Genomic DNA, 14,675 nt, shown 5'->3' on the forward strand with positions numbered 1-14,675 from the left:
ATCCTCAGGCAATGTATATCGTAAGGTTGAACCTTGGCCGAGGTGACAGGTTACGATATATTCAATTAGAGCTCTAGTCTGTCTGCCATGGTACCTCATGGATCTAAGTAGGTTACTTACGATTACTGGGTACGTATTTTGTCCAGGTTGGACTAATAGAATCATATGCTATTTGTTAGGTTAACGATATGTATGATTGATGTGCGTATGTGTTTTGTCCAGGTTGGACCGATTTGATGTGTTTTGTCCAGGTTGGACCGATTATGTGTTTTGTCCAGGTTGGACCGATTTGATGTGTTTTGTCCAGGTTGGACCGATTTGATGTGTTTTATCCAGGTTGGATCGATTAATCATATTTGAATTGTTAGGTTAACGATTTATATGATTTTGCCACGTTGTGACTTTTGTGATTTCCTTTTGTGATTTCCTTTTGGGAAAAGAGTATTGTTTTGGGAAGCATGGTATGTTTTCCTTATTCTCAAGTCGAAAGGTTTTCCTCGTGTTTGGCGTGAGTTGTGCGGGCTTTTATCCCGTGATTTTGTGTGAGTTGTTTTGAGTTACTCATACGGGCTTGCAAAAGCTTACCGGGTTTGTTGTGTGACAACCCGGTACACCATTCAAACGGTGTAGGGGTTAATCCTTCAGGTCAGGGTAATCGTGGCTGAACCTGAGGTGGCGTGCTGGTAGCATTATGGTAGGAAGTCAATTTTGTGACTTTACCGTTATAAAGACTTTCGTTGTAGTAAGCCTTGAGGAGCATTTACGTTTTATTTTGTTGTTGACAATTTAATTTGTAAGCTTGTGTAATATATAACTCTGTGGAGTGAGTGTATATTAATTTTGAGGGTTCAGGGCATCAGTATGTACTTGGTTTAAAAAGGAAAAATGTTTCCATGTATTTGTATTGATGACTGAACGTTCACGCATATATAATTATGGGGTTATATATCGATTTTTAATTGTGTTAAAAATCAGGGGCGTGACATTACACGTCAGGTTTATACTCCAATCGCTTGTCAAGTCTCCATGGTGCACTCAGTTTTCTAACCGGCGGCCACCTAACCCAGCACTCATGACCACACAACCGTCGTGCCCAACCTACGCTCGACAACCCAAGAAGATGAGATCTGGAACGATCTGTGTAATACCCCAGAAATTCATTATTAATTTTTGATGATTTTTCAGAAATTATTAAGTTGATTGTTAGGACGATTTCGTGGTTCGAGAGTGGAGCAAAAGTGTTTCGGACGAATAATTACTCAAAACATTTTATTTTCGATGAGTCAAGGGTTTGACTTTTTATTTGTTGAGTTTCTCTGAACACTTCCTTCACAAAAGTCATAAAGGGCGTCGATACGAGTTTGTGGATATGTGGAACGCAAAAATTGGAGTTTGTATGAAGAATTTATGGTCAACGGAAAAAGTTTTCCAATTTTGGATAAATAGAAAAAATTTGGAAAAATATCAAAAAAGTGAAAAACCCTAACTTTCCAAAAACGAAAACACCAATCCGGATTTCTCTCCCAAGTTGCCGGCCCGACCCAAATTGGTTTTCCGGCCATATCTTCGCCGTCCAATCACATTTGGCCACGCCACTAGTCTCCTTTGATTCGTCTCTTCTCTCTCTTCAAGTCTATGGTAGTTTTGTTGCTCGATTTTGGCCGTAGAAGGCGCAACAATGTAGCGAAGTGGTGGCGGCGTTGTTTCGTGTTCATTATCGGAACTCATAATTCCGGCCACCTTTAGCCCCAATTCTTGAGGGGTTTTAAAGCTTGTGAGACATACATCAATCCCTCTAAGCGGCTTGAAGCAATTTGAAGTGTGGAGGTCAAATTGAAGATTTAAAATCGGGAACCAAGAACTGATCATGTGGAACAGGGTTACTGATAAGGCAGAAATAATCAAGGCTGATCCTAGACTTTTCCCTGTCTCCGCAAATTTTGTAGATGCCAGGTACTACTTGGAGCCAATCACTCTATTGCAAGTTAGTGGCATTGATAACAAGGGCCACCCCACAGGGGTGATGGCTCTGAACCGGCACAGTGGGGGCTTACGCTCGCTAAGGAAGACCTGGAAAGGCCTGGCCACGCTGTGCCCCAATCTCAGGCCAATTAATGGATTGTTTCCTTCTAGAGGAAGGGGTAAAGTTCTTTCACTCCTTGTATGACAGATTGTCTTCATACTTGGTAGAGAAAAAGGCCTATGGACGAGTGGCCACATTGGAATGCATTAATGAAGAATTCACTGATCATGAGGAGGAAGAGGAGCTAATTCAACTAGCTCCGGCCACATTGGATGATACCCCTCAAAAGGTCAAGGACCCTATCAAGAAGGTCAATTTGGGAACTACAGCTGAGCCCATGGAGGTGGCTATCAGCGCAAACTTGGAGCCTAGCGAGAAACAGAGACTCATTGACTTGTTGCTAGAATACAAAAATGTACTTATATAGCCAATACTCCAGAGAGGCGATGCCAGAAGTCGTATCATGTTGTCCACGATAATGATTTCGCCAATTCGAGTAGGACTTGGTGAAGGTAGGACGACCAGTTTGATCCATCCGCGAGAGGAATTCGATGGCATCAAATTGGCCATGCACATAGGGCTCATAGTCGATGGGTAGCCCTGTGATGGTGAGGATGTCCAGCAGCGTTATGACCATTTGCCCAAATCTAAAGTCGAAGGTGTTGCTGGAAGTATTCCAGAGGCAGAAGGCGGCGGCTAGAGGTGCTCGATTGGCCCCACCAGGGAGATGGAAGCACATATCGATAGTATCGGTGATGCCCACTGCATTCCAGGGAGCCATGTCCCTTCCTCGGACCTCGCGATACCAGGCGAGTTCATCGTCGTTCACCGATGGCCAGAACCCTACTCGAGCTTTTTGTTGTCTCTGGCCCTAACTGCTGAAATCACCAGGAGTCCTTCGGAGGACCGGAATGGGTCGGTGGATAGGAAGACCATATATGGCCATGGCAGCCTCCAGCAAGTGATCTCGGGGAGTGGGGACCAATCCGGCCTGGTTGTTGGCGAAACCAGAAAGAAGAGGCCTCTGGATCGAGGTGTGAGCCAGACACCGAGCACCCATACCAGTTTCCCAGACATGAGCGGCTTGCTCATTGATTTCTTCTTCTTGGTTGATGATGATTTTCTTCTGAGGTGACATTTTTGGGTTGCTGAATAAGAGATGAAGTCTGGAAAAAGAGGGTTTTCTGGGTTTAATGAGAGACTGACAAGGGTTTCTGAAATGATGGATTCAGACGTTTGCGACAGGAGTTAAATAAGGGATTTTGTGAGGGAAACGATACGACGAAAAGGCATTTTGCAGTTGTGCGGTCGCGAATCCGCATTAATGACCTCGTTTTTATCATAAGGCATGTCGTTTAAGTCCTCTTCGATCAGTTACATATTCGCGAGCTTGATCTCGAGGCCTGGGGGGCAATGTTTGAGCCCAAAAGTAATTTTGGCAATATCCTTTAAGAGGATTGAGCCTAACGGGCAGATACCTGAGGCCCAAAAATGAGCCTACTTGGGTTTGGGTTACAGCTTCTCCCATTCCGGAGTCCGTAAGGAAAACGAGCTCTTATAGGATTCAAGTAGCAGAAACCAATTAGGAATCTTCAATCAATAATCCTTTTATGGCAAGGAACAGTTGAAACCCTAGGTATAAATACTAGGTTTCAAGGGACAAAAAGACACAACTCTTCAATCAACTAATCGTACAGATTATCAAAGTCTCTTCGGAGCAACCTACCTTCAACCCAGTTGAAACCAGCGAAGCAAGGGTAACGCCCTCGCAACCCAGCGAAGATAAAGTCACGTATCACGCCCCTATTTTTAAACACACTTAAAAATCAATATATAATCTCATAATTATACATGTGTGATGGTTCGGTCATCAATACAAAATACCTGTAAAACTTTTTCCTTTTTAAACCAAGTACATACCGATGCCCTGAACCCACTATCTCGATACAGACTTGCTTAGCAGAGTCAAATATTACACAAGTTACGAATTAAATTGCCACAACCATATAATAAGTAAATGCACCTTAGAGCTTACTACAAGCAAAAGTCTTAATCACGGTAAAGTCGCAAAATTGGCTTCCTACCGTAAAACTGCTAGCACGCTACCTCGGTTTCAGCCACGATTACCCTAACTTGTAGAATTAACCCCTACACCATTGAATAGTGCACCGGGTTGCCACACAACAAACCTGGTAAGCTTATGAAAGCTCGTATAAGTAACTCAACAAAACTCCACACAACTCACACCAAAACGAGGAACCTTTCAACTCAAGAAAAAGGAACACATACCATGCTTTCCAACACAAAGTTCTTTTCCCAAAAGAAAACAACACAAGTCACCCTATGACAAAATCATATTAATTGAAACTCTGACAATTAAATATGCAATTCCCCAAAGCACACAACAAAAATCACCTCGTGACAGAATCATATTAATTGAGCATTGTGAGATTACTCACCTCAGAATCCTGCTACGTCTTCTATACAGAAATGAACTAACACTCTCACCAACAACTCGTCCAAATCACCTTGAGAATCGAAGCACCTAATCACCGATGATCTCAAATTAGTACACGAATCACCAAGTGATTAAAGTTTGAATCCCCTAATCGAACAACAACCCTGAAAGTAACGCCAATCGAGGCAAAACCTCATTCGAGACCACCCAAAGTCTCTGGAATGCTTCTACAATCGATGTGACAAAACCACAAGTCGATCGGATAGTCGGATCCTCACGGATCGATAACCGAAACTATCGAAAACGGTAAAAACCATAACATATTCATACGATCTCCAAAAATTGCGTATTATATATCGAAACGCTCGTATCGACGAGTAGATCATATATAAAACCAGAAACTACCCCTGACATGGCCAGAAAGCCGCCAAAGCGCCGCCATAAGCGGTGGCACAACCACCACGACCACCACCGACCAAAACTTAAAACCATCTTAATCCAACCGTCCAAAATGTCAACAACACCAAATATAACAACTTTAATACCTAGGGTTCAAGCCAACTCGGTCTACATCGCCGCCTATCACGGTCCAAAGTTAGAACTTACTGTAAATTGCTCCAAACAACCACCAAGGATCGATAGAGGAGACTGCCGCGAGGTCCACAAGCTTGGTTTGAAGCCCTGCTGTCGTCGGAGATCCGAAAACCGATCGGGTCCGACTACACTCAAAGTCGCCGCCTTCCAGCACCGCACATGGTGCAAATCGTTGCTAGAGGATGCCACATGAGAGGAGCGCACGATGGAGGCGAAGAAGTTTGTCCAAGTTTCAAGGCCGGAGGTCGCCAGAAAAGTAGGGTCAGATCGACCGAGTACGGGTCGGGTCAGTCAAAAATCAGGAGAGAGAAGAGAGTTTTTCTGGTTTCCAGTTTTGGAAACTTCCCAAAATATAAATAGTAATTTCGAAAACAGAAACCCCTATTTATAGAATTTTCCCAATTTTCAATCGCTCATAACTTTCTCATACGAACTCCGATTGATGCGTGCCACATGTCCACGAACTCGTATCGACGCGCTCTACCACTTTCATGAAGAAAGTTTTCAAAGAAACCCAACGAATAAAAAGTCAACCTTCGCGCCCCTCCTAAAATGACGCATCTTGAATAATTATTCGCCCGAAACACTTCATCTCCATCCACGAGCCACAAAATCATTCAATAACCACTAATTAAATTCCAAAAAATCCTCGAAAAATAATAACGAATTTCCGAGGCATCACATCACGCTTTAGCAAAACCCGTGCTTTCTCCTACTTCTCGATGATTGCTCTGCTTAGTCTACAACACTAAGTATCAACTCAGTGACACAAGAGATCACACCACAAGTCCTTATCCGTAAGGCATAAGTCCTTTTTCGAAAGGCAGAGAAAAGAACCTGGTGACGAGGTTGGTGCTCTCCTCGTCCACAGCGTTTGAGAATAAGCCAGGTTAAGGGACGCCTAGACAACTACACCCCACAGTGGTGGCAAGCTTGGGCACTCAAAAGAGACAGTTTGCTTCCCAAACTGGTTTTGGAGCCAAACAGCAGGGATTACTGGTTTTATTTTGTTTAATTTGTTAATGCAGTTGTGGTTGAGACTCGTAGTAAGTTGAGAAATGTTTTAGCATGTCATTGTGGTGATAAATGATTCATGCTGAAAGGAAAGAAGAGTGATTTCTTGATTTTGTTGTTGAGACTATAAATGATTTGATTTGTCACGGTGGTGACTTGTATTTTCCTTAAAAAGAAAAAGATTTTGATTTTTGAAATAATCATCATGTTAATTTGTTGTCCTTGAGTCGGAAATGTGTTTTGTGGTTATTTGAGTTTACTCACACGAGCTGGCAAAATATTACCGGGTTTGTTGTTTCAACCTGGTGCACTATTCCATGGTGTAGAGATTATTGTGCAGGTCAGAGTGACGAGTAACCGTCGAAGGCTTAGTTGCTGTCGTAGTTTGGACGTAAAAGTGTACTTTTGGTTTTAGTCTTTCGCTATATAGTGAGTGTGGTGGGTGTATTTACTCATTGAATTGTTATTTAATTTAATTTGTAAACTCTCTGTAATGTAATATGTAGCTCTAAAGAACGAGTCGGTATTGATATTTGTGAGCTCGGTTTTTTTTTGTTGCCTAGTTTAAATGAAAATTTTTCTAAGTGTTTTTCTTGTGCTTGTTAAGTTATTACACTTCGGATTCGAATTTCTTTATTCGAAATTCGGAGCGTGACAATCTGCCCAGCCTGCTGACGGCATCCCGGCCACCTTCTCCAATTTGTCTGTGCCCATACTAATTAGCCCCTCCAGAGAGCAAAGTAATCTTAAATTCCCATCCGACGACGACGCCACAAGGACGCCTCGCTGGACGGACCCTCACAAACCGTCGAAGCACCAAAAACCAAGCGGTATAGTTTTCCCAAACTTCTCTCTCGGAACAAATTTTTTTCTTCCCGTATAGAAAATAAGAATGTGGTATTTTTATAATTTTCCTTTTCCTCTGAGAAATTGTTCCTATCTCTATACTTACAAAACACAGAAAATAAATGAATTTCCTTTCCCAAAACTTCAAATTCTTGAATCAAAAGATTTCTTAAATCCAAATGGGGAAGGCCGGAAGGGAGTTTCAAGACCAGAAACAAGTTGAATCCTTATTTTTCCAACTTTAATGCCCATGGTCAAAGCTAGTCAAACTAATTAAAAAACTAATAAATCAACATTTATTAATCAATTTTTTCTAAAAGCGGGAAGAGCAATTGACCACACGATTATCAAAACTGCCATAATTTCGCCGTGGCGAAATCGAACGGACTCTCTCATTTTCCCAAAAGAGACATTGAGTCTTGGTCTCTTCCTTCTCTACCAAGCTTTACTCTTTCAGTCTCAGAAGTCATGGAAACCCTGACGGAGCAAACCGACGTCCACGTCATCCTCTCCGAGCAGCGCAGGGAGCTCTTGGCCGCCAAAACTCTAGACGCCGACCTCGACTTGGCCTTCAATCTACAAATGCAAGAAGCCATAACCGCCTCTCTGGCGCTCAATCCATCACCGAGTACTTCGCAGTCTCCTCCTCCGTCGCAGCCGTACGAGCCAAACGACGACGTGTTGGACATCGTCGCCACGCTACTGCTGGAGGACGTGGAGAGGTTCTCGCAGGAGTACGAGGACCACGAGCGCAGCGTTTTGGAGGCGAGGAGGGCGAAGGAGGATCTGGACCGTCGGATTCACGACCAGAAGTTCGCGATCGACGTCCGTGACTTGCCGGAGGAATACTGGAGGAATCACGGGGACGTGTACGAACGGCCGTTCTGTACGGACGGGGCGTCGTCGTCGTCGGGAAAAGCTGCGGCGGAGACAGAGTGTTTGAGATTGTACTGCAAGGGTTTGATTAGTGAAGAGGTTGTGAAGAATGTGAAAATGGCGGTGGGCGGGATTGGGGTTGCGATCTGTGACCCTAGAGATAATCTGGTTTTCGAGGTGAAGAAGAATATGGAGGCGGTGGTTGATGGTGAGAGACTGAGCGATGAGGCTGCGGAGCTTGAGGCTCTGGTTGAAGGGCTTAATAAAGCTCTAACTATGGACTTGAAGAATGTCACATTTTTCTGTGATGATAACAAGCTTTACCAATATGTGAGTCTTAGCATTAAGTACTCATTTGATTATTCGTTACTATTTAGGGGGCTAATTAGTTTCTTTAATTTCTCTTAATGTTTATCATTTCACATGATTGCTTTTGCATCCTTGGTTTACTTTGGTATTATCTTCATGATAGTAGCTGTCGGCTTGTGTGAAAACTTGGGATGTTTTCTTAGCCAGGGTAAAAATGTATGGAATTAAACAATATGATATTGATGGGTTTTGGTAGGGGAAGCATTGTGAGAGAGTGAACAGAGGACTATACTTGAAAATTTATTTGAACTGTCAGTCATCACAAAGGGAATTGAATTAACCAGAAAACTCTCAACTCTTGTTATTTATAGTATACACTTCTTGGATTTAGAGAGATCATTGTACATATGATTAATAGAATGTTTGGTGCCACTTATTAGATACTTGACATTTTTAAAACTGTAGTTTACAAACAGAGTGGTTCCTGGAAACAGCAAGATTGCAACACTAGTCAACCAAGTTGCTCTTCTACAAAAAGAATTTGAATCCTGCAGCCCTTCACTTGTGGCACGTGGTGATATTAAGTTTGCATTTAAATTTGCAAGAGAGGCTATAGTTTCTCAGATCACCTGGCAAGCAGAAACTAGCAATGGCAAGTCTTTGAAGGAGACTTGTGTCATATGTTATGAAGAAACTGATGTTGCTCGAATGTTTTCAATCGATGGTTGTCTGCACAGGTATTGCATTTCTTGTATGAAACAGCACGTGGAAGTAAGGTTGCTTAATGGGATGGTGGCACATTGTCCTCATGAAGGCTGCAAATCCGAAGTGAATATTGATAGCTATGAGAATTTCTTCTTGGCACCTAAACTAGTTGAGGTTATGAACCAACGAATCAAGGAGTCTTCTATTCATGTTACAGACAGAGTCTATTGCCAATATCCCAAGTGTTCTGCATTAATGTCCAAGAAGGAGATCTTAGAATATACCAAAACTTCTTATGGTGGTGCTGAAGAATCTGGAGCCAGAAAATGCATGAAATGCCACTACTATTTTTGTATCAAGTGCTTGGTTCCTTGGCATTTTGAATTGACCTGTGATGAGTACCAAACGTCACACAATTTCCCTAAAGAACATCAAATGCTGAAGTCACTGGCTACAAAGAGACTCTGGCGGCAGTGTGTTAAGTGCAACCACATGGTTGAACTTGCACAAGGTTGTTACCACATTACTTGCAGGTACTTAACTCTTCTATTGGACCTATTTATATTTATATCGTGTTCCTGTTACAAATTGTTCTTGCCAATTTATAAATTAGCACTATCTTTTGAAAGTGGGATATTTTTTGTTCGGTATAGAGAGGAATGAAGCAAGGACAGAAATTTTACTAAGTGGCCAGTGAAATCAAGATGGCTTACCTGAACAAGTTCCTCTAGTTTTAGGTGTGAAATTGACACTATCACACAATCACCAAAATCCAATTTGTAAATGTTGTTGATATCGTTTTCGTTATGATTTATGCTTCGGTTTGTTGGCCAACATTGTCTGAGATGCTGGTTCTCTATCAACAGATCTAATTCTAGGGCCTTACCTAGTTTCTCTAGGTATTTCTGGATGCTTCTATTTTTTCCTTTATGCCTATGCTTAATTGTGGCTTGTCTCATGGTTCCATCGTCTTTGTAGATGTGGATATCAGTTTTGCTACACTTGTGGAGCTGAATGGAAGGACAGGAAACCTTGTTCCTGCCCACTCTGGGACGAGCAGTACATACTTACAACATAAGCGGCCACAATGATGATCAGAATTACCATGACCGTTGTTATATTAGTGGGATCAAGACTACTCTAAAAATAGTCATCTTTTGCGTTCTCCTCCTTTTGGTTTCTTTTTTTCTATGGAAAATGGTGGAGTGGGAAGGGTGTTCAAAGGACATACGGTGCTAAAATTATAATGTTGGCCAGCAGCCTTATGTAGTTATGTTAAACTTCTTTTGCTACATTAGTTGGTTTCTTTGAAGACCAAGGTTTTTCTTTTGTTTCTACAGTTTGAAAATCTATAAACAATGCATCTGCGACATGGTATAGCATTGCGTTGAGGAGTTTGTAAATGTTTGTTCACTTGTTGCCATGTTGAAATCTGTTACTGATCAGCTCAATGTCAAAGATGGCAGCGGATGCAGTCGGAGTTGGCCTTAAGCGACGGAGGCGAACCGGCCAGCCTTTGTTTTGGGTTGCTCCATCTCCGTCTGGCGAAACCCAACTATATTTGTAGTCTAAGAACGAAAAGTCATTTGCCAAAAAAAAAAAAAAAAAAAAAGAACGAAAAGTCACTTGGGCGTCTGTTTTCTATCCATATTGGTAGTGTACAGTGTCGAAGTCAAAACTTGTCAAGTAAGGTTTGGTTTTGTCAAAGCTAGTATTGTTGAAGTCTTTATGATAGTGTTTCCCTATAGTTACAAGTTGCAACCAATCCTTTTCAACTATTTTTGCTGGTGCAGACCGAAAAGTAAACTAGTATGGTTTTTCGTCTTGGAGATGGTTGGTGTTAACAATGAAATCCAATCGACTCTCATTTCCCAAGACCATCTCCGCCCCTTGGTTTCTTTCTTCTCTGAGAAGCTAAAGCTACTAGTTCTACGCCTTTACATTTCCCAAGGAGCGGGAATTAGTCTACATACTCTGCTCTCTCTCTCACTGAAACAGAAATCATGGAGGATCCAATCATGGATGATCATAGAGACGCAGAAGACCTCCAAGCCATTCTGGCGGAGCAGCGCAGAGAGCTCTTGGCAGTCAAAACCCTAGACTCCGACCTCGACATGGCATTCAATCTTCAAATGAAGGAAGCCCTCACCGCCTCTCTGGCTCTCCAACCCTCCTCCAGTACTCAGCAGTCTCCGCCGTACGAGCCCAAGGACGACCTCTTGGACCTCGCCGCAGCGTTCATGCTCGAGGACGTGGAGAGGTTTCCTCAGGAGTACGAGGACCACGAACGCAGCGTTTTGGAGGTGAAGAAACTGAAGACGGATCTCGACCGTCGGATTCACGACCAGAAGTTCGCTATCGACGTCCGTGACTTGCCCGAGGACTACTGGAGCGAGTACGGAGACGAATATGAAAGGCTGTACTGTACGGATGGGTCGTCGTCTTCAAAAGATGGGTTGCAGACCGAGTGTTTGAGATTGTATTGCAAGGGTTTGATTAGTGAAGAGGTGGTCAAGAATGTGAAGGTGGCGGTGGGTGGGATTGGGGTTGCGATTTGTGACCCGAGAGATAATCTGATTTTCGAGGCCAAGAAGAATCTAGAAGTGTTGATTGATGGCGAGATTATGAGCAATGAGGCTGCGGAGCTTGAGGCTCTCTGTGAAGGACTTAATAAAGCTCTCACACTGGACTTGAAAAATATCACCTTTTTCATTGATGACAACAAGCTTTACCAATATGTGAGTCTGAAAGCCTTTGTTCTTTTATTGCCTGTTTGGTCTAGTTAAGTTTTTCAGAAATGCTCTCTTTTTGTTTTATTTTTTATTTTTTTATTTGTTGGTTTTAGGATCCATGGTTTTAGGTTAATGAACAATTGGGATATTTGCTCAGCCAGGGGAGAAAACCATTGGGATTTGATTAAGTTGGGGAAAATCATTACAGATGAAATTGGAAGAGATTGAGAAGTGTGATATTCTGAATTCAATTGGACATAGCTTAGAGAAGTCTGTAATCCATGGTTATAAACATAGACTAATCAATGATCATTACTAATTGGCTAATTTGTTAGTTCTTGGGTTCTTGATTGAGCACTTAGATTGGTTTAACTAGTTGAACTGCAAGGCAGGAAAGCTTCAAGTCTAGTTGTGCAAAAAAATAGATACCATGGAAAATGTAATTTCTCTCAAAGAACTCCATAATGTGCTGATGTTCTGGAAGTTAATAAGTCCATGTTCTTAAATTGGACCACTGCTTTGGGTGTTACTCTCAACTTAGCTATGAAAGATGCATTGTCAAATTCCAAACAACTTGAATCTGTCACAGGTATCTTAATAAACCGTCCCTGCATCAAGACTACTGTGCCAAAATATTCTTGAACTTAATTCCTTAGTTCTAGCTAGCTATTAGTATTCAAATTCACTTTCACCAATGATGCAAGTCATGTAGGTACAAGACTTTGTATCTGTAAGATATTTCATATGGATATGCCATGTTTATAAAATAAAACCTGCTCAGGATAACAGAGAAGTTTTTGTGTGCCACTGATATAAGAGATTGCACTTCATAAATACAGGTTACAGACGAAGTGATTCCTGGGAACAGCAAGATTGCAACATTAGTCAATCAAGTTGCTCTTTTACAGAGAAAATTTGAATCTTGCAGCCCTTCTCTTGTGGCACCTAGTGAAATTAAGTTTGTGTTTAAATTTGCAAGAGATGCTATAGTTTCTCAGATCAGCTGGTGTGTAAAAACTCACAATGGCAAGAGTTTCAAGGAGACTTGTGCGATTTGTTTTGAAGAAACTGATGTTACTCGCATGTTTTCAATCGATGGTTGTCTGCACAGGTATTGCATTTCTTGTGTGAAAAAACATGTGGAAGTAAAGTTGCTTAGTGGGATGGTGGCACAGTGTCCACATGAAGCCTGTAATTCTGAGGTGAATATTGATAGCTATGAACAATTCTTGGCACCTAATCTTGTTGCAGTTATGAGCCAACGAATCAAGGAATCTTCTATTCCTGTTACAGAGAGAGTCTATTGCCCTTACCCCAAGTGTTCTGCCTTAATGTCCAAAATGGAGGTCTTTGAATATACCAAAACTTCTTGCGTTGGTGCTGAAGAATCTGCAGCCAGGAAATGCATGAAATGTCATTACTATTTTTGTTTTGATTGCATGGTTCCTTGGCATTACAAAATGAGCTGCGAAGAGTACAAACAATCACATCCATTTCCCCCCAAAGAAGATCAACTGCTGAATTCATTGGCTACAACAAAACAGTGGCGCAACTGTAAGAAGTGCAACCACATGGTTGAACTTGCAGAAGGTTGTAACCACATCACTTGCAGGTGCTTTACTCTCTCTCTCTTATCCTATTTGACCTATATTTTGGTTGTTGTCGTGGTGTGATCTTTGGTATCAGATATAATTAGCATATTTGTACAGAGGAATTTGATCTTTTGGTTGGTTAGTGAGGAATGAAACAAGAAAAGACAAGTATTATAGACACATGGTCAAATCAAGCCGGTGTATACCGTGTAATTTGTAGCAACTTGAATGCGAGAGTGAATATGACTATCAATCATACTGTTATATTATTGAGTTCTTATGTGTGAAATCCACATTACCATCCAACCACCAAACAGAGCTAATATATGTTGGTATATGCGCGTCCATTATGATTTATGCTTGTACTTGTTCGCAAACTTTGCCTGAAATGTTAATTATCTATAAAAAGATCCTGTGGCCGCCTCACCTTAGTCTCACTTGTTCTTTTCTGGAAGCTGCTATTTTACATTTGTTCCAATACCAATGCTATTGGTTTCTCTTCATAGGTGTGGATATGAGTTCTGCTACACTTGTGGAGCTGAATGGAAGAACAAGAAACCAACATGTTCCTGCCCACTCTGGGATGAGCACAACATAATACATGAGCAGCCGCATCCAGTGCAGCCTATTGTACGTGTGCGCCCACGACAAGTTGCACCAGGAAATGAACAGCCAAGGCAGGTACGACCACGACGTTGATGAGGATTGCCAACTGTTGATCACGGTTATGCTACTTGTCAGCTTTTGCTTCCATCTTTTGGTTAGGATCCCAAACTTCTTCTGGAAAATAGTGGGGGTAAAGATGATCGCAAATTGTAACATGGCCCGGTTTTTGTTAAGATTTAACACCCTGTTCAGATCCCAAGTTGTCATATGGCCCCAGTTTTGGTTAACTGGCACAGTAGTAGGTTTTGTATGTGTCCGCTTTAAATTAAGTGTATGATATTGTTATGGGTTATGAAAGTGAAAGTTTGTCAATGTCATCAGTAAGAGGTTAATGCATCAGCATGCAAGTACAAAATACCTGTAGACACTGATGGGAAGCTAAGAGCAGAACATAACAGTAGGAAGTACCCAGAGAGGGAAGTTGAACAACTAACAGACTTTTTCATCGGTTCTCAATATTGAACAACGATATGCAGTAAATCCCATGAAGAGAGAAAATTTTAATGTTTTTCCTATCGCTGGAAAAGCAATGCTTCAGTTGGAATTTGCAGGAAAAAAAAAATCATTTTCATTCCTCAGATCGTTGCGTGCGCTGGCAATAGTTGGGATTAATTAGAGCAACTCTAACAACTTCTTTATATTTTGATTTTTTTCTATTTTAGGGGAAAATCAGCATATTTTGCTCCGACAGATTCTCTATAACTATCCTCATTTTAGAGATAGTGAGAAAAGAGAAAACCAAAATCCCTAAATTTACAGCAATCTCTAAAATTTTAAGAAAGAATTATGGAGATTTTTTAGAATGCTGTAAAATAGAGAATCTGTTAGAGTTAGAGAAGAAAAAGAGGCTAAACCATTGA

At 41.6% G+C, this 14,675-nt stretch overlaps 2 protein-coding genes across 3 annotated transcripts; both read left to right on the forward strand.

Moving 5' to 3' along the window:
* Nucleotides 1-7,315: 7,315 nt before the first annotated feature.
* LOC133733769 (E3 ubiquitin-protein ligase RSL1-like) lies at nt 7,316-10,152 on the forward strand. The gene is made up of 3 exons (XM_062161407.1): nt 7,316-8,141; nt 8,586-9,358; nt 9,804-10,152. The coding sequence occupies exons 1-3, from the start codon at nt 7,404-7,406 to the stop codon at nt 9,901-9,903; spliced, it is 1,611 nt and encodes a 536-aa protein (XP_062017391.1). The 5' UTR covers nt 7,316-7,403; the 3' UTR covers nt 9,904-10,152.
* A 294-nt stretch (nt 10,153-10,446) lies between these two features.
* Nucleotides 10,447-14,127, forward strand: LOC133733768 (E3 ubiquitin-protein ligase RSL1-like). Of its 2 annotated transcripts, none has more exons than XM_062161406.1 (3): nt 10,447-11,563; nt 12,397-12,668; nt 12,809-13,062. In XM_062161406.1, the coding sequence occupies exons 1-3, from the start codon at nt 10,829-10,831 to the stop codon at nt 12,909-12,911; spliced, it is 1,110 nt and encodes a 369-aa protein (XP_062017390.1). In that variant the 5' UTR covers nt 10,447-10,828; the 3' UTR covers nt 12,912-13,062. The 2 variants fall into 2 exon arrangements, with proteins under 2 accessions (XP_062017390.1, XP_062017389.1); XM_062161405.1 differs by adding an exon at nt 13,656-14,127 and having other exon boundaries at nt 10,453-11,563; nt 12,397-13,169.
* The last annotated feature ends 548 nt before the right edge of the window (nt 14,128-14,675 follow it).

This window comes from Rosa rugosa, chromosome 2 (assembly GCF_958449725.1).
Source record: "Rosa rugosa chromosome 2, drRosRugo1.1, whole genome shotgun sequence".
NCBI classification, from domain to species: Eukaryota; Viridiplantae; Streptophyta; class Magnoliopsida; order Rosales; family Rosaceae; genus Rosa; species Rosa rugosa.

Bases quoted from the DNA above. Each gene is read 5' to 3' on its own strand.
- LOC133733768 (XM_062161405.1), top strand. From the start codon at position 10,829: ATGGAGGATCCAATCATGGATGATCATAGAGACGCAGAAGACCTCCAA. The intron at 11,564-12,396 runs GTGAGTCTGAAA...TCATAAATACAG, and splicing joins ACAACAAGCTTTACCAATAT to GTTACAGACGAAGTGATTCC. The intron at 13,170-13,655 runs GTGCTTTACTCT...TTCTCTTCATAG, and splicing joins TGTAACCACATCACTTGCAG to GTGTGGATATGAGTTCTGCT.
- LOC133733769 (XM_062161407.1), top strand. From the start codon at position 7,404: ATGGAAACCCTGACGGAGCAAACCGACGTCCACGTCATCCTCTCCGAG. The intron at 8,142-8,585 runs GTGAGTCTTAGC...TTAAAACTGTAG, and splicing joins ATAACAAGCTTTACCAATAT to TTTACAAACAGAGTGGTTCC. The intron at 9,359-9,803 runs GTACTTAACTCT...TCGTCTTTGTAG, and splicing joins TGTTACCACATTACTTGCAG to ATGTGGATATCAGTTTTGCT.